Source organism: Oncorhynchus nerka, linkage group LG23 (genome assembly GCF_034236695.1).
Source record: "Oncorhynchus nerka isolate Pitt River linkage group LG23, Oner_Uvic_2.0, whole genome shotgun sequence".
In the NCBI taxonomy this organism is placed as follows: Eukaryota; Metazoa; Chordata; class Actinopteri; order Salmoniformes; family Salmonidae; genus Oncorhynchus; species Oncorhynchus nerka.
The window spans coordinates 30,125,950-30,151,617 of record NC_088418.1 but is presented as its reverse complement, the minus strand read 5'-3'; the positions used below and the strand labels follow the sequence as shown (position 1 = coordinate 30,151,617).

Below are 25,668 nucleotides of genomic sequence, written 5' to 3'. Positions count from 1 at the left end.
TGTTGGCTAGATTCACAACGAGTGTAGCTTTAATTGAGTACCCTGCATGTGTGTTTTAATGAAAGTTTGAGTTGTATCGAGTACTATTAGTTGTCATTCTGAAATTTCCGCTGATGTTGATCCTTGTACAGGGACAGCAGCCATAAGAAGAATTATTAAAAGAAGGCACATCAGGGCTAATTCTACCTCAGGAGGCTGAAGAAATGTAGCTTGTCACCAAAAACACTCAAACTTTTACAGATGCACAATCGAGAGCATCCTGTCGGGCTGTATCACCGCCTGGTACGGCAACTGCTCCGCCCACAACCGTAAGGCTCTCCAGAGGGTAGTGAGGTCTGCACAATGCATCACCGGGGGCAAACTACCTGCCCTCCAGGACACCTACACCACCCGATGTCACAGGAAGGCCAAAAAGATCATCAAGGACAACAACCACCCGAGCCACTGCCTGTTCACCCCGCGATCATCCAGAAGGCGAGCTCAGTACAGGTGCATCTAATCGGGATCGAGAGACTGAAAAACAGCTTCTATCTCAAGGCCATCAGACTGTTAAACAGCCATCACTAACACTGAGTGGCTGCTGCCAACATACTGACTCAACTCTAGCCACTTTAATAGTGGAAAAATGTATGTAATAAATGTATCACTAGCCACTTTAAACAATGCCACTTTATATAATGTTTACATAACCTACATTACTCATCTCATATGTATATACTGTACTCTATACCATCTATTGCATCTTGATGTAATAAATGTATCACTAGCCACTTTAAACAATGCCACTTTACATAATGTTTACATACCCTACATTACTCATCTCATATGTATATACTGTACAATATACCATCTATTGCATCTTGCCTATGCCGTTCGACCATCACTCATTCATATATTTTTATGTACATATTCTTATTCATTCCTTTACACTTGTGTGTATAAGGTAGTTGTTGTGAAATTGTTAGGTTAGATTACTTGTTAGATATTACTGCATGGTCGGAACTAGAAGCACAAGCATCTGCTAACCATATGTATGTGACAAATAAAATTGGATTTGATTTGAAAATGTTTTTTATTTTTCGCCTTGTCATTTTGGAGTATTATGTGTATATATATATATATATATATATATATATATATATATATAAACGAAATTGCTTTCTACATTAGAACATGTTTGGTTATTTGTGTATTGTTTAGTAATTGTTATTGGCTAGGTATTATTTAATGCACTTTTGGAACTAGAAGCACAAGCATTTTGCTGCACCTGAATAACGTCTGCAAATCTGTGTACGCCACAGGAGGCTCCTCAGAGGAGGAAGGGGAGGACCATCTTCCGCAGTGAATTTCATGGAAATCAATAATATTAACATTGAAAAAGTAATCCTTTTTAGATAAAACTATACAAAATATGTTCACGTCACCAAATCATTTATTAAAACACACTGTTTTGCAACGAAGGTCTACAGTAGCCTCAACATCACTCTGTAGGGTAGCACCATAGTGTAGCCAGAGGACAGCTAGCTTCCGTCCTCCTCTTGGTACACTGACTTCAATACAAAACCTAGGAGGCTCATGGTTTTCACCCCCTTCCATAGACTTACACAGTAATTATGACAACTTCTGGAGGATGTCCTCCAACCTATCAGAGTTCTTGCAGCATGAACTGACATGATCAGAGGATCAGAGAATAAATCTAGTACTGAATGCATAAGCTGCAGCTAGCTAGCACTGCAGTGCATAAAATGTGGTGAGTAGTTGACTCAAAGAAAGAGAGACAGTTGAACAGTTTTCAACAAATTCATTTCTTCAAAAATGAAGGAGAAGCAAGAGTGAGAGAGAATCATTTTTTTCCACTTTCAGTTTCACTTACTTAGCTAGTAAATGCAGCTGGCTTGTTTAGTTACTCAGCATCCCTTTGTCTGCCGGGTGTTTATGTTAGTTAGCTGGCTATGACTATCTACTTTTTTTTAAACGTTAAAAAAAATATATATATATTTTTATTATGAACACAACAAATACAAAAAAACTGAAATATACAAACAAGAGTACATAAACCTAACAGACAGGGTTATTACATATCAATAATCATTTTCAATTAGTTAAATACTTTTATGGTGCGTATTGCTTTTTTGTTTTTACATTTACTGAGAATTTAAATATTATTTTGAAATGATATCTTAAATAATGTGAAGAGGGGTTTGTTCTCTGCCCACTTCATTTTATGGATACAGAATCTTCCATGAAAGATAAACAAATTAACAATGAAAGTTAAATCAGGGTCCATATCATTTGGATCAAAATAAAACATAACACCAGAGTCTCTCAAATGAACATTATTAGTTGTTTCTTTTAAAATAAAATCTTCTAACTCACTCCAAAATCTTCTGACATAAGAGCAGTCCTGAAATAAATGGTCAAGAGTTTATTGGGTCACAACCACAAATTACACATTTGTTATCAATAACTATTTTAAATCTGTGTATATTAAAGCTCTTTACAGGGTAGATTCTATGAATGAGTTTGTATGATACTTCTTTCACCTTATTAGATATACAATATTTACCAGACAACAAAACTTTGTTCCAGTTCACTTGTCCTGTGGCTGCATTCCAGTACATTAGCAGAGGGGATATTGACATAGTTTATTGACATAGTTTCCTCATATACATGATATTACATTTATAGTTTAAAATGTAATTTCCTTCTAATTGTATTGAGGCTACAAATTCCTCAATAGTTTCACTTGGAGTAGTGTTATATTCTCCTAAAAGAAGAATAGCACCTTTAAGGGACAGCTCTAACAACAGTTTGATACTCCTCAGGAGTGAATGTAACATTGTGTGTTCTCATACATGCTGGATAATCATATAGTTGTCCATCATTATTCAATAATTGTTTAACCCAAATAATGTTGTTGTCAAACCAGTTCTGGAAAAAAAAGACTTGTTTTTGTATTTTATGTCTTTATTATTCCATATTGTATACCTATGTGGGGAAGAATTGTGTTTGTACATGAGGTTCCAAGTTAGAAGTACTTGTTTATGAAAGTTTGCAAGCTTAATAGGTATTTTACCCATATCAAAGTTGCATTTTAGTAAGAATTCTAGACCACCAATCTGTTGGAATATTAAATTAGGGATGATATTCCAAATGCAATCCTTATTCCTTAAATGGTTTTGTATCCATTTAATCTTAAATATTATAGTAGAGGTTTTAAAATCCAGAGCATTCAACCCTCCCTCATTTTGGGTGCTACATATTACTGCTTTTCTTAAATAATGAGGTTAATTCCTCCATATGAAGTTAAATAATTTAGTATCAACCATTTTAGTTACTGATAGAGGAACATCCAAGGCAAGGGAGGTATAAACTAATCTGGACAGACCTTCAGATTTTGATGAAAGTACAGATAAAGAAATATCTCTTAACCAGGAGTTAAATCTCTTTCCAATTTTCTCTACAATAGGAGAGACATTTAAGTTGGCCCTTTCTTTCTGATCGTTGATAACTTTAAAACCAAGATATGTGATCACATCTTTTACACAAATATTACAAACTGAGTTTAAGTCACATCTTTTCAATGCAAATAATTAACATTTCCTCATATTTAGAGATAAACCTGATACATGTGTGAAGGCATTAATACACTCATTCCAAGTCAAGTTAAGCTTTAGGTTTTATTAATTTATTGCCACTGGGGCACGCCAGTGTAACTGCTTACTGACTAACTAACGTTACTGCATGATTGTAGTGGGTTTACTAACGCATTAGTTCTATTAGCTATGTTGACTAGGACATTACTTTAGCTAATACGGGGACACCGATGTAGGCTGTGTGTAGCGGTTATGACATGGTTTGGCTTGGAAAGGTTTTTTCGCCTGGTCACATATAGCTGATGTGTTGTTCATTAAAGTCCACAATTGAAGGGAAAAGGTGGAGAGTGCATAGAGACTAGAATAATTACAACGTGGCTGCTATGAAAGTGAACTGTGTTTATGCGTGATCAAGGGTGTATACATTCCACCGATTCTGTTGAAAAACGTTTCTTAAACGGAAGAAAACTAAACGGAGATAAAAATACCAGAATTTGTCCAATAGAAACACTTGTTTGCAACTGATGGACTAATCCTTACACCCTAGCTAAGCTAAATGCTGGCAAGAGTGTGCAAGGCGGTATTGAATGTGTCACTGTCTGTCCATGTGTCACGGTCATCTCAAATGTTTCTCTCGACTTGTGTGCACCTACATTGTAAACCTTCATTCATAGGCTAGGTTGTACCATCCTCATGATGGGTATAGGGAAAATTAGAGTATCATGTAGTAGCCTAAACCTAGCGATGTTACTTTGAATTGGGTGAATGGAATTTGAATGACAGTCATCCAACATGCTGTAGTAGAAATAAGGTCATGCTCATGAAAGAAAATATCATAAACGGAACAGACCGCCACTGGTGTACGCGACCAATAAACTTTGATTTGATACTTCTATTCCTAGAAGAGGTAACAAATCACTCTGCGCCTACCTATGACAAGCTAGAGAGTATAATAAAAACGGTCATGGTTGCCTTAGGAAGAGGTCTTCAGGGATTTAAAAAAAATTGATTTCACCTTTATTTAACCAGGTAGGCAAGTTGAGAACAAGTTCTCATTTGCCACTGCGACCTGGCCAAAATAAAGCAAAGCAGTTTGACACATACAACAACAACAGAGTTACACATGGAATAAACAAACAAACAATTATTAATACAGTAGAAAAATCGATATACTGCATGTGCAAATGATGTAGGATAAGAGAGGTAAGGCAATAAATAGGTCATGGAGTAATGAAGTAATTACAATATAGGAATAAAACACTGGAATGGTAGCATGTGCAGCAGATGAATGTGCAAGTAGAGATACTGGGGTGAAAAGGAGCAAGATAAATAAATAAATAAATAAATAAATACAGTATGGGATGAGGTAGATTGGATGGGCTATTTACAGATGAGCTATGTACAGGTGCAGTGATCTGTGAGCTGCTCTGACAGCTGGTGCTAAAAGCTAGTTATAGGGAGGTAGTAAGAGTCTCCAGCTTCAGAGATTTTTGCAGTTCATTAATATGATTATATACACTTCAACAAAAAGCCATGGCTGTTCCAATCTAGACCGTCCATTTCTATCTGAATAAACCAGGCCATGACGCCCTGACCTCTCTGCTCAGAAAATCAGTAATTTCCACAGAATGCCTCCCTTTCAGGCCCCCTCTTGCTCGGTCATGGCTATAAGGGATCCAGCTTTTGTTAAAATAATGTCAGATTTGACTTTTCGTAGCAGGTTAGAATTCACGCAGCAGGTTAGGAAAATGAATGTAGCATGTTATGAGAATTAGGTTAAGGTTAGGAAAGGGTTAGGGTTAGCTAAAATGCTAAAAATTATACTTTTGATATTAATTTGACAAAAGCTGGATCCCTTCTCTCTCCTCAATTCGCCCTCTCCATTCCTCTTCATTACCTCCCAACCCATCTTTCTATCTCTCTCTCCCTCCTTCATCCTCCCCATCCCTCTTCTCTCTTTCTCCCTACACGTCCTCTCTACCCCTCTCCCTCTTCCCCTTCTTTCATGCCCACATCTTTCCCTCTCTCTTGCTCCCTACCATCCTCTCTGCCCTTCCCCCCTACCTTCTTTCTCTCCCTCACCATCTTCTCTGTCCATCCCCTATATTCCTCCATCCCTCCCCTCTCCAGGACTCTGATAACAAGCAGTAGAGGAGAGCTTAGAGTGGACAGCCTCCTCCCACTGACATTTGTCTGCCTGCCACTGAACAACATGACATTTCTTACTGGCTATATGGTCCGGGACAAGAGGAATGCCTTTGGTAGTACTTTCTAATACAGAGTGGTCTATTGAATAGTAGTGGGACTACAATCTGCTGTTAGTACCATCTGTGGCATGGCACTCTGTTACATGCACACTATACTATATTGCTGCATGCAGTAGTTTTGTAGTGAGGGTGGTGAGAGGATTATCATCTGGTCCAGAAGACTAAGCATTAGACAAAGAGGTCTGTACTTTTAGCCAAGTCCCTAAGCATCGGGCTAATGGACATGGTTGCGACAGTGTTAAAAGCCAAAATCGTTGTCTGTTTTAACTTCAGAGGCCTAAATGATAAGCAGTGTGAACAGATTTTTAAAGAGATCGTTAAGATATTTTCTTCAAATCTGTTATAGCTCACTCCTGTAGTTACGGTCTTGTGTTCTCAGGACCACATCAGCCTATTGAGACAAAGCCTATAAGCATTAGCTCTGACACAAGTCTTCAGGTCTCAGGCAAGTTTACTCATCATTACGTTGCGTAGGCATACAATAGCCTTTCATAGTGCCTGTCTCTATGACAGATGGTGAACCCCCTCAGCTAAGGTCACAGTATTATATGATAGCACGGTCTTCATTCAGCAGATTTTGACCCCATGTTGTTGACCTCTCCCTCTCTCTTCCTCCCTCTCCCTCCCTCCCTCACTCTCTCTCTCCTCCATCTCTCTCCATTCCCCATCTCTCTGTCAATGCCAAGGGTGGTGTCACGCACATGCACTCTCCTCTCTTTCCTCTCTCTCGCCATCCCTTTCTCTCTCCCTCACCACCTGTTTGACTGCCTGTAGAGTCAGATGAAGAGTGGATGATTTGTCTGTTGTTTTGGGTGATGCCAGAGAGGGGGAAGGCAAGGTCACTCAAAACACAGACCTGGCACCATCTGCCCTTCTACCCAGTGTGTGTGTGTGTGTGTGTGTGTGTGTGTGTGTGTGTGTGTGTGTGTGTGTGTGTGTGTGTGTGTGTTGTTGCGTGACAAAGCCCACGGCCTCACCTGTTTTCCTTAAGTAATGCTTGACTGCTCGGTCTGCAAACAAACCTCTTTCCTCTGTCCCTTAAAGTGTCTGAAAAGCAACGAGTTGGTGTCAGCAATGTGATGGCTTATGGCAAGTGGTTTCCAAATATGCTGTAGTATTTCAAAAATAAATATCGTGAGATGACCAGATCCCTCTAAGGTCATGTATTGAATCATTCCAGGCCAAAGAGAGCAGGGGCGGTCATGCAAGGTAAGAATGCAATGTGTGTCCTTGCCATTCCATTACTGACGTTTCATATGACATCTTTGCAATTCAAATGCAATTTGTATCAATGGATATAATTAGTCTGAGAAGTTGACTTTGCATTAACACAGCACACGATTATCAACATGGACCCCCCCCCCCCCCCCCCACAGAACACAAAGACATACTAAATGTATCATTCAACCTACAGTTCCATGGCATTCAATGCTACCTCTAATATCAAATCTAACATAAAGCAGCTATAGCAAACTAAATAGATTTGATTTAAAGATTACATATGGCATTCTATAAACCCACTACACTTGTTTTTGTCAAATCTAGCATTTGGAGAATCCTAGCAGGTTTCACAAGAACACACACAAGGCTGAGCATCCCTGCAGCTTTCACATAAAGGTGGACACACGTTGTATCCCTCAATATCTTTAATTGCTGAATCCTTCCCTCCTGCTGAGACGTCTGCCAGAATAATTATAAATGAAACAGAATAAGATCCTTACCTTATTCATGCTCTGCTCTGTCTGTGGTGTGTATCTGTGTGGGCGTGTGTGCATTGGCAATCCCTCCTTTTTCTCCTTTGGGTTGGTGCCTAGCGCTGTGTCTTGATTCCTGTGTAAACCTGCCATTAGCTTCCCTGCTATCTGTATCACTCTCTCCTCCTCCTCACACAGACACGCGTGCAGCACTGCACTTCGCTGGTCCTCCCTTTCTATCTCTCGCTCAGGCTCCTCCCTCCCCCTATCTGTCTATCTTCATTATATCACTCAGGCCGTTCCACTCGCTCTCCCTCTCCCTCTCTCACACATACAGACGCATGGATGCAGGATCTGTGGTCCACCCCTTTCCTCCCTCTCTTTCTCTAGCTGCTTCACCAATGCTGCTGATTGTGACATGCTTGAGCTGATAAGCAGATTTGACATGTGGGAGTAGTAGAACTAAAACATGCCTATGAGTCATTATGGGGTGGCAGGTTGCCTAGCGGTTAAGAGCATTGGGCCAGTAGCTGAAACGCTGCTGGTTCGAATCCCAAGCAGACTAGGTGAAAAATCTGTCGATATGCCCTTGAGCAAGGCACTTAATCCTAATTGCTCCTGTAAATCGATCTGGATAAGAGTGTCTGCTAAATGACACACTTAGAAAAATGGGTTCCAAAAGGGTTCTTCGGCTGTTCCTATAGGGAGAACCTTTTTGGTTCCAGGTAGAACCCTCTGGAAAGGGTTCTACATGGAACCCCAAAGGGTTCTACCTGGAACCAAAAGGGTTCTCCTATGGGGACAGCCTAAAAACCCTTTTAGGTTCTAGATAGCACCTTTATGGTTCTAAATTTACCAGTCCCCCTACTTCACTCCTTTTCTGCCCCCCATCCCTCCACTCTTCCATCACCGCACCATCACTCCACTTATCCCTTAACCAACCACTCTGTCCTCCATCTACTCCCCCTCTCTCTTTTAGTGCCCTACACTCATAGGATAACCCTTTGAAGAACCCTTTGTGGTTCCAGGTAGAACCCTTTTGGTTCCAGGTATAATTTTGGGGGTTTCCAGGTAGAACCCTTTTCACAGTGTTCTACATGGAACCAAAAGGGGTTCTACTTGGAACCAAAAAGGGTTCTACCTGGAACCAAAAAGGGTTCTCCTATGGGGACAGTCAAAGAACCCTTTTGGAGTGTAGTTACAGTCCACTCAATCAAAGGGGAAGCCTTGATGTGATAAGACATTTATGATGGCAGGATGAGAGGAGGGAAAGTCAGAGGAGGACAGGGGAGGAGAGGTGAGAAGAGGAAGGGAAGGGAGTTGCAAAGTGCTGTAGTCATTGCTTTTGTTACCCCATCAGTAATCATTAAGGCGTGGCTATGTGGTTAGTGTAGGGCTGTAGGCTTTTATGGCTGAGCAGGGAGCACAGCAGCCAAGTTCAGTGGGTCACAGCAAACACTACATGGGTATCAGGGTCGTCCTACTCAGATGACACCAGTGTGAGTCTCTATGCTGATTGCTTGGCAAATGTGTGGAGTGGACAGACACAAACACAAAAAGGGATGCAGAGAATGAGAGAGGGGAAGGAGAGAGAGGGAGAGAGTATATGTGTATATGTAGTCTATGTATTGTGGTGTGGTGGCCAATGTCTTGTTGCTAAAACTAACATAATTACCATCCATATTGTCCTTCATCCAAACAATTCAGAATTCAGAATTATGGCCCTGTGTTTTGGTTAATCATGTCACATGACCTGGATTATTAAAGCCTTTTCTAGAAATGAGAATTATACAAAAAATGAAAGAAACTGTCTGAGGATGGTGCTGGACCATCTGACATTAAAAAAAGGGGGACAGATTGATGAAAAAGCTTTAAATAAAGCAAAAAATTCAGGTCATGTGATATTACACAGGGCCCTTCTCATAATTGATGGGATGAAGAAATCGAAGGCCTGGTTGCCAAGGTTCATCTCCAAGAACACTTATGAAACTCAACAACAAACGGTTTAATCATACAGTATCAAACAAGATCATTTACAACATCATATACATCAACAGTTTGTTTCGCTTTATGACGAGAGTCAATCAAATATCATGAATCACAGATTGTAATCATAAAAATATAGCCTTAGTTATAAAGACTTATAACTAAGGCACATCATTCTAGAAACATCCGTTCTACCGTTCACCCACTATCGCATCACTTCCTTTAACTGCTCTGGGCCCCAGTTTCCCGATAGCAATGGAACTTATGAGTGTTTTAACGATGCATTGTTCTCACAACGGCTGAAGATGGAACATGCGTTTCCAGAACACCACGTAGAGTTAATGTTCACTCAGTGTTACGTTGGAGAATGTGTCCATACTGATAGAATCAAAAGAAAGGCAGCACTGCTCTCGGATCAGCTTTCTCCATACAAATCTTACCTTTAAATTATAAGTATTCCACAATACTGACGATGGATCAGCTCCTACAGAGACATTATTCTAATGCTTACCTGGATAATAATCCACTAAATCACATATTTGGCACATCATTGCATCGTGAAATATATTGAAGAAAAAATGACAGTAGGTTAGCTTTAATAACCCATTTTCCAACCAGGGAACGGTGGGGGAGGTATGATTAGTCCAGTGTTAGTCCTAGTGTTCAGTTTAGTCCAGTGTTTAGTCCTGTTGTTTTGTCCACTGATTTGCCTGGTGTGGAGGTCAAATGAAGGAGTCTGCTGGGGTGGATGGGTAAGTGGGATCCTGTCGAAAGAGCAGTAGAATGAAGACAGACAGTATTTGATCTTGTGCGTTTAAAGATTTGAAAGCGTTTGACGTGTGCTTGATGTAGCTTGGAGTTTATTTGAAACTAGAAAGTATTATTCTACCTAGGTCTACAACTTATATTACACTGCCGTTATGCATAAAGATGACATCAATACACCAAAGCGCATACGAAAACAATAAAACACATATTCTACTGTCGAATGCAGAGATGGAATGCACTCATATTTCTTGAACACTCACCGAGAACATTGGGTTTATGAAACCGTCGTCGGCATTGTCATCAGGAATGGGTTCGAACTGAAGAGGGTGGTGTGAAAGAAACAATTATTGGCATTCAGGTAAATTAACAGGAACTTATATCTCAAACATAGACATCATATGACCATATTCAAGTACGCATGATATTTACAGTATTTTCATAGTAATGGTATACACAGAGAGAGCTGTACACTACAATTAAAACATGACAGTACTCATCATCATATATCATTTTCACAAAGTGCAGAGTAGTATCCACGTCTAATTGTCTTTTATCATCTCCATGGATACCTTTAGTGACTCGTCGGCGACTGGTTCCTCGGGAGTCAGTTCCTTATCTGGATTCTCAAAGGCCCCCTAAAATGTCAGCCAGAAGAAAAATGGTATAAAAGCCCGAACTGTAAAGATTTTACTCTATTGTCTGATATTTTAAAGGGATAGTTCACCTCAAAATCAAAACTTGTCAGTCTGTTTGAGTTACATTTAAAGGGATAATTCGCCCTATGTCAAAAGTCAGCTAAAACTTTAAAAAGCTAACTATCCCATGAAAATGAAAACAAGCTGACCAGCTTTTATTTTAGATGTGAACTATAACTAGCCCCTAAATGTTTGTTTTTTCAAATGGTGCCTACCTCGACTGATAAAGTAGTAGCAGGTGTGGCACTAGCGTCGGGCTCAGGGTCAGGCTCAGCTATCACACGAACCTCAGCATACAACGGGTTCTCAATGTTCCCCTATAGAACCAAGGACATCATAAAGAACAGTTCAGAACTACACGCAAGATACAGTCGACAGGGTGGTCTTCCTCATGTTCTATGTTCTGAATGAGATTGGCATACTGCCCTGTGCATGTCCCGAAAAACAATAATAATACACGTTTTAACTAGCTCTCAATTGAAACTCCAAATCAAGGGTCTTCAATATGGCCCACAAGCTGATTGGATGTGACCCGCAAGTGTTGTCTTAGTACAAATAAAATCATAGAACTGCTGAAATCCACATTGGGATGATTTAACAGAATACAGTACATTATAGGGCTCCCAAGTGGCGCAGAGGTCTAAGGCACTGCATCCCTAGTTCGATTCCAGGCTGTATCTAATCCGCCCCTGATTGGGAGTCCCATAGGGCGGCGCACAATTGGCCAAGCATCGTCCAGGTTTGGCCGGTGTAGGCCGTCATTGTAAATAAGAATTTGCTCTTAACTGACATGCCTAGTTAAATAAAAGGTTACATAGTACATATATTCGCTAATAAAGTATATTTGGTGTATTGACCATTGCTGTCCCATTGGGCATAAGGATGGCAGTAGTGATGCCGTTAGGGGCAGGTCTCTCATCCCCCTCAGCTGCATAGGCGGGGTTCTCAAAACTCTTCCCCCCTGCCTCCTCCATAGGAACAGCAGTACAGGGCTCCTGATGAGACATAGACCGTAAAGACTATGTAAAGAGACCCCTTGCATGAACATAAGCTAACCACAGTCTCGTAGGCGTCTGTGTGCTGGAAAATACTGATTGAAATACTTTAATGTTTTTGTTTTATGGGTTATTAAGAAATCATGATCAGACAAACCGCTTTGATGCTTGGGCCCGGGTCACTCCCCTCCTCCTTTGATGGGTCAGAGCTTTGATATGGGGAACCCCTGAAAATATCCAATAAAAGTACACTTGGTATGAATGAAAGGATTAGGACACAGATATTAGCTCTGTATTATGAGGAAACTTAGCTTAGAATTTAGAATCTAATGAGATGGGGGGGCTAGCTTTAGCATTAGCATCCATTGAGATTCTAGTGGGCTAGTGGACAAGATATAGTGTGGCAGTACCTGTGGAACTGTGGCTCACCTGAAGCTAGGCATACTTGGCATGATGCGGCTTATTGTCTCCGTGACACTGGCCTTCCTCTGGGCAGCATAGACCAGACCCCCAAGTAGAAGTACTATCAGTACAGTCACCCCGATGGCTATACCCACTGGGAGGGAGAGAATGAGAGAGAGAGGGTGAAAGAGAAGGGAGAGAAGGATATGAGGTGAAAGGGAGAAAGACAGAGACAAAGGGGAGACGGAAAGACATTGGCATCTTGTGGTATGGAAAAAAAATATGTATGAACAAAATAACGATGGATCATGGATGAACTGTAGCATGTACCTGAAGATGCGACCACCCCAAATATGTTTATCTCGCAAAAGTCTCCCTGCCATTCTGGAGGACATCTGAGGAAAAAAATGTAACCAATGTTATACAGAGAGAGGTAACACCGGCAGGGCTCGTACGCTATCCATAATAAGGACAGAGTCACACGTTATGTTCAGGTTATTTGTTGAATTTAAGACTTTTTAATGCCACTTGGAAAGCAAATCAATACCAATTTTGAGGTTTGCAAGCGCCACACATCTGCTAATATTCCACTCCATGTTGGCAAAAGGTAGTATTTTTATGTTTGAATTTCACCAAAGGCTATAACCTACAGTACATGGCTCATACTATTATCAGGCAGGTGTGCTATTTTAGCAATGCTCCTGTAGCCTAACAGATGTAGTAGCATAGTGGCTAGGATATAGATGGCTGAAGCATGGGGTTGCCCATCTGCATTTGTTTAGGCTACCCCAAATGGGCAAATCATTAACTAAATCACAAACTCTAGGCCTAAGTGTTCAGAATTTTGGCTTCGATACCAATATCAAGTTTAGTATAATGATGCTCAATATCATAACGAAACCACTGTGAAAACCACTTAAAGTCAAATATACAGCTATGTTACTGTATAAAACACGTGGTCAACTCTCCATCTGGAAATCCAAGCCACTGGGTGTGCAGGCTTTTGATCCTGCACTGCTCAAACACACCTGAGTCAGCTTAACAAGGTCCTGTTGAGCAGTTAGTGTGTTAGAGTTGAGGGTGGAACAAAAGTCTACACAACGAGACATATGTGGTAGGGTTTACAGACAATCACGGATTACAAAGGAAAAACCAGCCACGTCACGGACACCGACGTCTTGCTCCCAGACGAGCTAAACACCTTCTTCGCCCGTTTTGAGGATAACACAGAGCCACCGACGCTGGCCGCTCCCAATGACTGTGGGCTCTCGTTCTCCGTGGCCGACGTGAGTACGACAATTAAGCGTGTTACCCCTTGCAAGGCTGCCGGCCCAGACGACATCCCTAGCCGCTTCCTCACGAGCAGGCGCAGACCAGCTGGCTGTATTGTTTACAAACATACTCAATCTCTCCCTATCCCCGTCTGCTGTCCCCACTTGCTTCAAGATGTCCAACATTGTTCCTGCACCCAAGAAAGCAAAGGTAACTGAACTAAACTCACTTCTGTCATCATGAAGTGCTTTGAGAGGCTAGTTACCTGACACCCTAGACCCACTTCAATTTGCTTACCGCCCCAATAGATCCAGCAAAGCTGTCATCAAGGCGAAGGGTGGCTACTTTGAAAAATCTCAAATATGATTAACACTTTTTTGGTTGCTACATGATTCCATATGTGTTATTTAATAGTTTTGATGTCTTCACTGCAATGTAGAAAATAGTAAAAATAAAGAAAAACCCTTGAAATAGTAGATGTGTCCAAACTTTTGACTGGTACTGTATGTGAGAATACTTTTTATCGACTACAGCTCGGCCTTCAAAACCATTGTGCCCACTAAGCTCACCACAAAGCGCACAGCCCTGGGACTGAACTCTTCCCTATGCAACTGGGTCCTGGACTACCTGACGGGCCGCCCCCAGATGATGAAGGTAGGCAACATTACCTCCTCCACATGGGGGCCCCACAAGGGTATGTCCTCAGTCCCCTCCAGTACTCCCTGTATACCCACGACTGCATGGCCTCACACAGAGTGCTGACGACACGACAGTAGTAGGCCTGATTACCAACAACGATGAGATGGCCTACAGGGAGGAGGTAGGCACTGACGGTGTGGTGCCAAGTAAAAAACCTCTTAACGTCAGCAAAACAAAGGAGCCGATTGTGGACTTCCGGAGGAACCCGGCTGGGCACGCCCCCCAACCTCATCAGTGGGGCCGCTGTGAAGACTGTCAAAAACTTCAAGTTCCTCAGTGTACACATCTCCAAAGAGCTGAAATGGTCAAACCACACTAACACTGTGGTGAAGAAGGAACGACAGCTAACCTCAGGAGGCTGAAGAAATTCAGCCTGTCCCATCAGGCCCTCACATCAAAAACATACAGTCAGACTACATCACAGTCTGGTACGACGACTCCACCCTCGCTGACCGCAAGGCTCTACAGAGGGTGGTACACTCAGCTGAACGCACCATGGGTTGCACACTGCCTGCTCTTCAAGACACCTACCAGACCAGGTGTCGCAGGAAGGCCAAGAAGTTTATCAGGGACCTCAGCCACCCGAGCCACGGCCTGTTCTCCCCGCTTCCATCACTCAGATGCGGGAAGTACAGGAGCATCATGGCTAAAAATAACAGACTGACCAATAGGTTCTACTCCCAGAATAGCCACCACTAGCCAGCTACGTGCGCTCAATGACATACTCTGTTTGTAAAGTGGTGTTATTTCCTCTGTATTGACAGTAGAGAAACAATTGTTACACTCCCATAAAGCTGAGACTCTCCTCTTTTTTTAACAATAGTATAAGTAGTTATTTTAAAAAAACTGTCTTTCACACAATTACATTTTGAAATGTTGCTCAACTGTCAGTATGCTTGCACGTATCAGAATGCATCTCTCCCTTCACTCCATGTTTAAATAGGTGAGCGGAAGTGAGAGCCAGGACAAAACAGGGACAGGGCAGATACATACTTTCATTGCAGGAAGCAGATTAATTCAAGCACATTATTGTTGACCAAATAATGGCTTTTAGAGCCAAAACATCTGCAGGAACTTGTGTAGCCTAATCACCGAAATGACAGATGTACGCACATTTGCTTCGATAAGAGGGCAATGTTCGTGTTGTCTATCAAATTGTATAGGCTTATTAGGCTACTATTGCTACTTATTAGGCTACTTATTACTGCTCTCATCTCTCTTCTCTGGAAACGGACCGACTCGCACTGGCACACGCACCTGATGTGCGCACACAGACATGTGGTTGGATAGCTCTTCAACATCTTCGAAAGTGTGCCTCGGGTATTATTTGATGTTCAATTTTATGTATTTTTTTTGCCGTGGTGGCAACAATTAAAACCTCTACAGGATCGGACGGTTGAGCTAACGTAGGCTAATGCGATTAGCATAAGGTTGTAAGTAACAAGAACATTTCCCAGGACATAGACATATTTGATATTGGCAGAAAGCTTAAATTCTTGTTAATCTAACTGCACTGTCCAATTTACAGTAGCTATTACAGTGATATAATATCATGCTATTGTTTGAGGACAGTGCACAGTTATGAACTTGAAAAGTTATTAATAAACCAATTAGGCACATTTGGGCAGTCTTGATAGAACATTTTGAACAGAAATACAATGGTTCATTGTATCAGTCTAAAACTTTGCACATACACTGCTACCATCTAGTGGCCAAAATCTAAATTCTGCCTGGGCTGGAATAATACATTATGGCCTTTCCCTTGCATTTCAAAGATGATGGTACAAAACCAATACAAAAAAACACATGTTTTTTTCTTTGTATTATCTTTTACCAAATCAAATGCATTATATTGTCCTACATTAATTTCACATTTCCACAAACTTCAAAGTTTTTCCTTTGAAATGGTATCAAGAATATGCATATCCTTGCTTCAGCTCCTGAGCTACAGCTAGTTAGATTTGGATATGTCATTTTAGGCAAAAATTGAAAAAAAGTGGCGGATCCTTAGCAGCGGCACAATATAAAGGAAACACTCTAGTCCTCTCCGTCACATTTGTTAAGACGTTTGAATACTGAATTTAAGACATTTTAGGATTTAATAAGGCTTTTAAATCAGATAAATGTATTTAAGACTAATACTTTTTAAGGACCCGTGGACACTTAAAAATGGCACTAATAGGACAAGTTAATGTAACAGCCAACTTACATGCACATGGCCTTGTTGTCATTAAAGTAGCATGTTCCGCCATTTATACACTGGCATGGAGGGGGCATGGTGGGTGGGGGGTCAAATCCTGACAGAGGTCAGAGTTCAAAGGTTAATACATGGTCAACAATAGTCAGCACAATTTCAGCACAGTTTCCTTCATAGTGTTACTTTCTGTTTAAGGTATTACATCATATCCTGTCTCTGCCCAATACTAAAGTTTGGAACAGTGTCTCAAAAACATGTATTTTTGTCCCACCTACAGCTCTTCCAATTTTGTTGTGGCACACAAAATAGATTAAAAACCTAATGCAACCACAACAGTCAAACCAAGAGGAACAAGATACAGATAATTGACATTTACAATACAAGACAGAGTCATCAGTCCAAGATGGAGGAGGCAGTGGTACCTGCATCACAGTCTGTGTTGCTGCCAGAGACTAAGCTGGATCCCTCAGGGCAGGCGCAGGTGTAGCCTCCAGGTCTGAGCAGACACAAGTGACTACAGGTCCCTTTACAAGGGGTTTTCACTGACAGACACAAGTAAACAATGTCACTTAAACCTAGACGGCATTTTAATTTATTCTCAAACAGGAAACACAAGAGATGTTTGAAGTGTCACTCACTGCCTATTGAGTTGTATCTCTGCTGCTGGTACACACTGATCTGGGTGAGCCAGGGCCCAGCGGTGAGCAGCTTGGTCTTGGTGCCACGGCCAAACTTGTCCTGTCGGAACACTTCCCCTTTCTCCTGCGTGCTCCAGTAAATGTGGTCCTCAAACACACTCACACTGAAAGGGTACCGCACATCTGGGACCACAGAGACAAATTACAGGGGTTAGAAATGACAGGTTACCGATGAAAGAAAATAGGGTTAGACACCATGTAATGTCCCACCTTAAATTTCTGTTAATTTTCAGACCTATAAGTAGTCCAATGTCAAAACAAACCATTTCTCCACAAACTTAGATTGAGTGTAATGTCCCTTTAAAGAATTTAAAAAGCATCAAGTTTGAATAGTAAGTCAGCCGACTGTCACAGAGAGGCATGGCAATCGTATGATAGAGTTTTGTACAAGTAAAGCAAACGATAAAAAATAGACTATTTTCAGGCCTCGTGTTTCGCTCCACCCCATGGTGTATTACTCCGCCCTCCAGCCTCACCAATATACAGTGCAGTGCGGTGGTCTTCTCCAGAAGGTAGCACCGACTCAATGCGACTCTCCTTGGCATCGGACCAGTAGACCCGGTCACCGTTGGCGTAGTCGATTGACAGGCCTGTGGGAAAACCCAGGCCGTCGGCCACCAGGACATTCCGGTGCTGCCCGTCCAACCATGAGTACTCGATCCTGGCCGCGGTTCCGCGGTCCGCCCAGTACAGCATCCTGGATGAAGATGGTAAAGTGGAAAAGGAAAATGAGGGATAAGTGTTTCACCTTCAGTAGATTTATTTTGCAATGGGCTTTTCAGACAATGTCAGATTTTTTTGTCCAAAGAATTCCGAGGTCAACGACAAATATGACCATGTCTCATCCATGACTGCTTGCACGTCAATTGTGAAAACTGTCGTACTGCGATGATCCATCAATTTTGCAGTTGAAACCAGTTCACATTTTCTATGTGTATGAATTGTTTGGGACAAAACAATTGTGAGCCTCTCGAAGCATCATCCACAGCACCCAATACAAGCCCCAGACTCATTGCAGCCTACAATGATTCTCACCCCAGTCGAGGATTGACAGCCACAGCAGAGGGATGGTCAATGTCCGTCTTGACCAGGTGCTTCCTGTAGCGCCCGTCCAGCATGGCCACCTCTACCCTCTTGACTCTCGAGTCCGCCCAGTACAGGTTCCTATTCACAGGAAAATAAAGAACATGTTATGTTATGTCCCAAACATGTTATAGCCCTGCATATCAAAGTCATTCACAGCCATTAACATAAATATAACAAGTAATGTGTAGATACCACTGCTATGACAATTTCAGTGATCAATATGTATTAGCTAACAGATTACATTACATTTCCATAATGTGAACATTTCAGAATATGAATGAAACACAAAACCACACAGTAGGGGATTATGCCCAGTTCTTCATTACAAGGGAATCTAAACAACAAACAAATAAATAAATAAAAGAGGCGCAGCCATGCCGTCCTACCTTCCGACCCAGTCAACAGCGATGCCATCTGGTGTGGTAATGTATTTGATGCCCAGGTCGACAGCGGCGGCAATATTGTTGCTATTGTCATCCACTGTGGGTATATATGCCCTCTTGATGGCGCCTGCCGCATTGTCCTTCCCCTCCACCGTGAAATACACCATACCTGAGAAAGACACGGAGAGCTTACTCAGCTCTCTTTTAACATGGAGAACTTATTTTTGTCAGGATTATTATTTTGCATTACTTAGTCACGTTTGAATATAATTAGTAACTTTTTTATGATATTGATGACAATTAAGGTTTTCCATGTAAGTTTAACTAACATGTTAAACATGTATTTGAATATGCATTCCTGACTTTGATAAGTAAGGTTTCTTTGGAAACATAATGTTTCTTTGTTTCTTTGTAAATTAAAAATAAAAATTAAATTAAATTAAAATATACAAATAAAATAGTATTTTTAGTATTATCGTAGCTATTTTGTCTGGGTCATAGGAGGCAGCTAATTTTGTTTGTGTGACATACTGAGTCCAGTGTTGTTGTGGTCCCAGTCATAGTCCAGAGCCATGATGTGCTCCTGCTCCTCGAGGAAGTCATGGTAGGCCTCCATCTGCAAGTTGAACTTCCGGATACGGATATTCTCTGGGAGCAACAGGAGAGGCCCGGCACCTGGTAAGTTTGTGTTGAAGTAGGAAAGAGTTCATTTTTAAAGTTTCCCCATAAAACATTTCTCCAGAAACATCGATAAATTAATAGCAACTGTAATAACAACAATATTGTTACTCTTTGTTCATAATAGTGTATAATATTATGGAGATTATTTTGAAATCCCAAACAGTCAATTAATAGGCCTGTTAATTTGCAAATTAGACAACTGGTCTATAATTAGCTAAATACTTAGCAATTAGCATATTTCTAAAGCAAAGCTTTGGTCTAAACAACAGTATGGTAGAGGTGTGAACTCACCCTCAGCTTCACACTGGTTGCCATTGCCCACTTTGCGGTACCCGGGGGCACATTCACAGTCGTACCCGCCCTTGGTGTTCTTGCAGACCTGCGGGCAAGTCCCATGTACCTCACACTCGTTGATATCTGGGGAAAACGTAGGTAGAAAGTTAAGTAACTACAGTGCCTTGCGAAAGTATTCGGCCCCCTTGAACTTTGCGACCTTTTGCCACATTTCAGGCTTCAAACATAAAGATATAAAACTGTATTTTTTTGTGAAGAATCAACAACAAGTGGGACACAATCATGAAGTGGAATGACATTTATTGGATATTTCAAACTTTTTTAACAAATCAAAAACTGAAAAATTGGGTGTGCAAAATTATTCAGCCCCTTTACTTTCAGTGCAGCAAACTCTCTCCAGAAGTTCAGTGAGGATCTCTGAATGATCCAATGTTGACCTAAATGACTAATGATGATAAATACAATCCACCTGTGTGTAATCAAGTCTCCGTATAAATGCACCTGCACTGTGATAGTCTCAGAGGTCCGTTAAAAGCGCAGAGAGCATCATGAACAACAAGGAACACACCAGGCAGGTCCGAGATACTGTTGTGAAGAAGTTTAAAGCCGGATTTTGATACAAAAAGATTTCCCAAGCTTTAAACATCCCAAGGAGCACTGTGCAAGCGATAATATTGAAATGGAAGGAGTATCAGACCACTGCAAATCTACCAAGACCTGGCCGTCCCTCTAAACTTTCAGCTCATACAAGGAGAAGACTGATCAGAGATGCAGCCAAGAGGCCCATGATCACTCTGGATGAACTGCAGAGATCTACAGCTGAGGTGGGAGACTCTGTCCATAGGACAACAATCAGTCATATATTGCACAAATCTGGCCTTTATGGAAGAGTGGCAAGAAGAAAGCCATTTCTTAAAGATATCCATAAAAAGTGTCGTTTAAAGTTTGCCACAAGCCACCTGGGAGACACACCAAACATGTGGAAGAAGGTGCTCTGGTCAGATGAAACCAAAATTGAATTGTTTGGCAACAATGCAAAACGTTATGTTTGGCGTAAAAGCAACACAGCTCATCACCCTGAACACACCATCCCCACTGTCAAACATGGTGGTGGCAACATCATGGTTTGGGCCTGCTTTTCTTCAGCAGGGACAGGGAAGATGGTTAAAATTGATGGGAAGATGGATTGAGCCAAATACAGGACCATTCTGGAAGAAAACCTGATGGAGTCTGCAAAAGACCTGAGACTGGGACGGAGATTTGTCTTCCAACAAGACAATGATCCAAAACATAAAGCAAAATCTACAATGGAATGGTTCAAAAATAAACATATCCAGGTGTTAGAATGGCCAAGTCAAAGTCCAGACCTGAATCCAATCGAGAATCTGTGGAAAGAACTGAAAACTGCTGTTCACAAATGCTCTCCATCCAACCTCACTGAGCTCGAGCTGTTTTGCAAGGAGGAATGGGGAAAAATGTCAGTCTCTCGATGTGCAAAACTGATAGAGACATATCCCAAGCGACTTACAGCTGTAATCGCAGCAAAAGGTGGCGCTACAAAGTATTAACTTAAGGGGGCTGAATAATTTTGCACGCCCAATTTTTCAGTTTTTGATTTGTTAAAAAAGTTTGAAATATCCAATAAATGTCGTTCCACTTCATGATTGTATCCCACTTGTTGTTGATTCTTCACAAAAAAATACAGTTTTATATCTTTATGTTTGAAGCCGGAAATGTGGCAAAAGGTTGCAAAGTTCAAGGGGGCCGAATACTTTCGCAAGGCACTGTATATGTGCTTGTTATTGTTTATAGGGTAGCAAGGTCTAGGTAGGGGTGGGTGCATGTCAGGAAGTGAGTTTGCCCTCCATATTGTAAACATGGACTTAAATCTTATTTTCTAAGCAAAACATGTTTTGGACAAAGAATTGACCAATACTGTATATAACCACAAAAAGGAGTTTTTTACAACAAACACTTTGTTTCATGTTCTTTCAGAGGGTTATCTACGCTGCGTTGATTGTGTTTCATTGTTTTCAGTGAACAACAACTCTACAAGGAAGAGATGGAATGAAAGCAACGATCCAGTTAATAAACAATATTCATGTTGCTTATGTCTGCGTGGGTGTAGTCTAAGTTGAATGTTGTTCAAGTGAATTCTGGAGTGTGTGTGGCATGTATGTATCGTGATAGGTCAACATATTTTAAACGTGTATTTGTCCATATATAGACACATCCTATGAGTTTTAATCAAATCAACTATATGCACTGGGCTTGTCTGGTACTTAAAGCGCTCTGTCTGATTAAATAATTAACCTAAGGTCGATGTCCGCGCCCTCGTGGAAATCAAACTCGCATGGTACAAAAACCCCCATTAAAGTCTGTCAGTTTAAGCTAGAGATATCAATTTGACATTGGACGCATCTCAGTCGACCGCATCCGCCTAAGTAACACTTCCGTAGACGAGAATCTTGCTCTATGACACCCCCACAAGCGTCTTGGGACTCATCTGCAGTCGGTACAACCGATTTGCCAACGTCTGTCTGTAGCGCCCAAACGGTTTGGGCTACACACTAATATGACCCCTCTGTGTAAAGGTGAGAGTCTTGTTTTGCTCTAGGCCTCAAAATACTAGTCTGAAGGTCCCATTGTACTAGTTGAAACAAAACAGTATATGGACACTGTTTAGTGACAAAAATAAGGGGTTAAATGTTTCCTAATCTGTCTTACATCTCTGAGATATAGGACAGACCCTTCAGAACAAACGGCCTTTAGATTTGGTTTGGGACTATCTGTTGTTCCGTGTAATGAATCTGTTATTCAATGCGTTTGAATGGGCTAATAGTTTGTTTTTTTAAAATTGTTTTTGTAATATTTTTTGTAATATATTTTTTTTGATACTTCAAGGCATCTTAAAATTCAAAACATCTAATAGCAAAATTATCCTTGGTATGACCTTCTTAAAACAATTCCATATAGCTTATAAACTACTAACCCTGGTAATGATAATGACATTATTTATAACGATGATCATGAAAATAACAATAACAAGGAGATCAAGAAAAGGAGGCTTATTGTTATTATAAATATTATTTTCCTGACAACAGTATAAACACTAAATAAACAAGTAATACCAGAGAGTCTGTTCTAATGAAAAAAATTATAGCACAGCAAATATTAAAAACAGCCGAATGTGTGAAATTGTTTATCCGACATGTTGTCTTGCATGAGGCTTGGTACTCACGGGAATCAGTAGGCTATTAAACAAACACTCAAACAGGCAACACAAGCAGGATCTGTCTTATTTCTGTAGATAAACTATATATGGATGATTAAAAAAACAGGCACATTTAACAGTTAGGCTCTTGATTATAGACCTAATTAAGTTTGGGTTTCCTCTCTCCTCACTTTTCTTAGACAATTAAGGCAAGGGCTGTTTTCTCGTCTCCTAACTCTGCTGCTGCCTCCACCACATTGTTCTCAACACCAATATACTGGTTAACTTTGCTATTATGCACATAGCAACATGGTCTAGGAAAAGGCACCAATTCAAAGGCACACTCATGTTTCAGAACAGCGGACAGCAACCACTATCAAACGAGGGAGAAAGCGCATTTGTTATAAAATATATCTAAAAAAATATTAGTCTTGTACCATTGTCCTTAACCATATACAATTTCAGTAGCACATGCCTTAGTGATGGACTGCGCCATCCCCACAGCCTCCACAATGGAGTAGTCCACTCAGACAGGTGTCTTGTACACCATGATTTATTTATTTTTTGCTCAACTAAAGAAATCTCGGTCAAACAACAAACAGCCTATCGACCAGACGACTAAATTGGGTCAACCCTAGTGAGAATGTCTTTATATGTGTGTACCTATGCAGTTGAAGGTGCTGTCCGGGTCCACTCTGTATCCAGGTCTACAGGAGCAGATGAAGCCGGTCCTGTTCAGGTTGGTACACTCGTGCTGACACAGTTTCTCCTCACAGGTCCGGTCATGGCCAAAATCTGAAACGGGGCACACATTGGGTCACTTTCTCCATTTGTCTAAATCAAATGGAGAAAGTGATAAGATCACAGTAATAAACAATCGTTTAAAGTGAAGGATTCTGGTTCAGGCTATGAAAGTAGGATTAAAGTAAGGTAGATCAGCCTTTCTCAACCCAATCCCCGAGGCCCACCAGCCATTCCATAATTTAGTTGTACTCCAACACCTGCACACCCTTTGCTGATTAGTTCACTAGTTTCAGTGGTGTTTGAATACATCAAATACATGGAATTGCGGTGGAGAAAGGTTGAGGTAAATGACCTACTTTACATAATAGATCATGTGAAGATAGCATCTGCATAAGGACAATGCATCTTCACTTATACATTTTAAATGTGTTAGTTTGTCAAATATGTTGTTTAATTCCGCCCAAAGTGTGTTTAATTTCATTCAAACCTTGCTATATACAAGTACCATCAACTTCACCTTCAACAGTTTCAAGTGTTTCTCTTGTCAGTTTGAGTGCGTTGATTTTAATTACTGTGTTAATTATTGATCTTAGTTATTGTGTGTTGCTTTGGAATGGTGTCTGTTTGAACAGTGTAGGAGACATACTTAATGAAAGGAGGTAGACATGCTTTTATGCTCTGCAGGAAAGTTTGTTGATTTTATAACCTTTAGCATTGTTTTTTATTTTTGTTTTTTATTTCACCTTTATTTAACCAGGTTGGCCAGTTGAGAACAAGTTCTCATTTACAACTGCGACCTGGCCAAGATAAAGCAAAGCAGTGCGACAAAAAACAACAACAGAGTTACAAATGGCATAAACAAAACGTACAGTGCAAGTAGAGATACTGGGGTGCAAAAAGATAGACAACAATATGGGGATGAGATAGTTGTGTGTGCTATTTACAGATTGGCTCTGTACAGGTACAGTGATTGGTAAGCTGCTCTGACAGCTGATGCTTAAAGTTAGAGAGAGAGAGGGAGCTATACGTCTCCAGCTTTTTGCAATTCGTTCCAGTCGTTGGCAGCAGAGAATTGGAAGGAAGAGCGGCCAAAGTAGGTGTTGGCTTTGGGGATGACCAGTGAAATACACCTGCTGGAGCACGTGCTACGGGTGGGTGTTGCTAAGGTGACCAGTGAGCTGAGATAAGGTGGGGCTTTACCTAGCAAAGGCTTATAGATGACCTGGGGCCAGTGGGTTTGGCGACGAATATGTAGCGAGGGCCAGCCAACGAGAGCATACAGGTCACAGGTGGGTAGTATATGGGGCTTTGGTGACAAAACAGATGGCACTGTTTGCTGAGTAGAGTGTTGGAGGCTATTTTGTAAATGACATCGCCGAAGTCAAGGATCGGTAGTATAGTCAGTTTTACGAGGGTATTAACCTGTTGCTTCTACTCGGGACGCTTGCGTCCCAACTAGAGCTCTGGAAATGCAAATGCGCTACGCTAAATGCTAATAGTATTAGTTAAAACTCAAAAGTTCATTAAAATACACATGCAGGGTATCGAATTAAAGCTACACTCGTTGTGAATCCAGGCAACAAGTCAGATTTTTAAAATGCTTTTCGGCGAAAGCATGAGAAGCTATTATCTGATAGCATGCAACACCCCAAAAGACCCACAGGGGACGTAAACAAAATAATTAGCATTTCGGCGTTACACAAACCGCACAATAAAATAGAAAACATTCATTACCTTTCACCATCTTCTTTGTTGGCACTCCTAGATGTCCCATAAACACTATTTGGGTCTTTATTTCGATTAAATCGGTCCATATAAAGCCTAGATATCGTTATATGTAGACTGTGTGATAAACGAAAAAAACATCGTTTCAAAACGTAACGTCATTTTTTAAAATTCAAAAAGTCGACGATAAACTTTCACAAAACACTTCGAAATATGTTTGTAATGCAACTTTAGGTATTAGTAAACGTTAATAAGCGATAAAATTCATCAGG

General features: G+C 41.0%; 2 protein-coding genes across 3 annotated transcripts in view; both read right to left on the bottom strand.

Moving 5' to 3' along the window:
• LOC115106688 (MAGUK p55 subfamily member 3-like) overlaps window positions 1-7,798 on the bottom strand; it is a 31,158-nt gene extending 23,360 nt beyond the window's left edge. The window contains exons 1-2 of the mRNA XM_065008039.1: window positions 7,585-7,798; window positions 6,841-6,910 (exon numbers count right to left, since the gene is read on the bottom strand). The gene's annotated coding sequence lies outside the window, so the exon portion shown is untranslated. The remainder of the gene's footprint in view (window positions 1-6,840; window positions 6,911-7,584) is intronic.
• Window positions 7,799-9,547: 1,749 nt separating this feature from the next.
• Window positions 9,548-25,668, bottom strand: part of lrp2b (low density lipoprotein receptor-related protein 2b) — a 116,444-nt gene continuing 100,323 nt past the window's right edge. The window contains exons 67-83 of one of the 2 annotated variants that reach the window (XM_029629669.2): window positions 23,591-23,722; window positions 19,711-19,836; window positions 19,270-19,413; window positions 18,742-18,907; window positions 18,305-18,433; window positions 17,746-17,966; window positions 17,210-17,392; window positions 16,994-17,113; window positions 16,584-16,671; window positions 12,734-12,798; window positions 12,431-12,557; window positions 12,159-12,228; window positions 11,864-12,001; window positions 11,222-11,323; window positions 10,881-10,946; window positions 10,572-10,628; window positions 9,548-10,307 (exon numbers count right to left, since the gene is read on the bottom strand). In XM_029629669.2, coding sequence (XP_029485529.2) covers window positions 10,266-10,307; window positions 10,572-10,628; window positions 10,881-10,946; window positions 11,222-11,323; window positions 11,864-12,001; window positions 12,159-12,228; window positions 12,431-12,557; window positions 12,734-12,798; window positions 16,584-16,671; window positions 16,994-17,113; window positions 17,210-17,392; window positions 17,746-17,966; window positions 18,305-18,433; window positions 18,742-18,907; window positions 19,270-19,413; window positions 19,711-19,836; window positions 23,591-23,722 — 1,976 coding nt within the window. In that variant the 3' untranslated portion in view covers window positions 9,548-10,265. The remainder of the gene's footprint in view (window positions 10,308-10,571; window positions 10,629-10,880; window positions 10,947-11,221; window positions 11,324-11,863; window positions 12,002-12,158; window positions 12,229-12,430; window positions 12,558-12,733; window positions 12,799-16,583; window positions 16,672-16,993; window positions 17,114-17,209; window positions 17,393-17,745; window positions 17,967-18,304; window positions 18,434-18,741; window positions 18,908-19,269; window positions 19,414-19,710; window positions 19,837-23,590; window positions 23,723-25,668) is intronic. The other variant, XM_029629670.2, reaches the window with a different exon arrangement.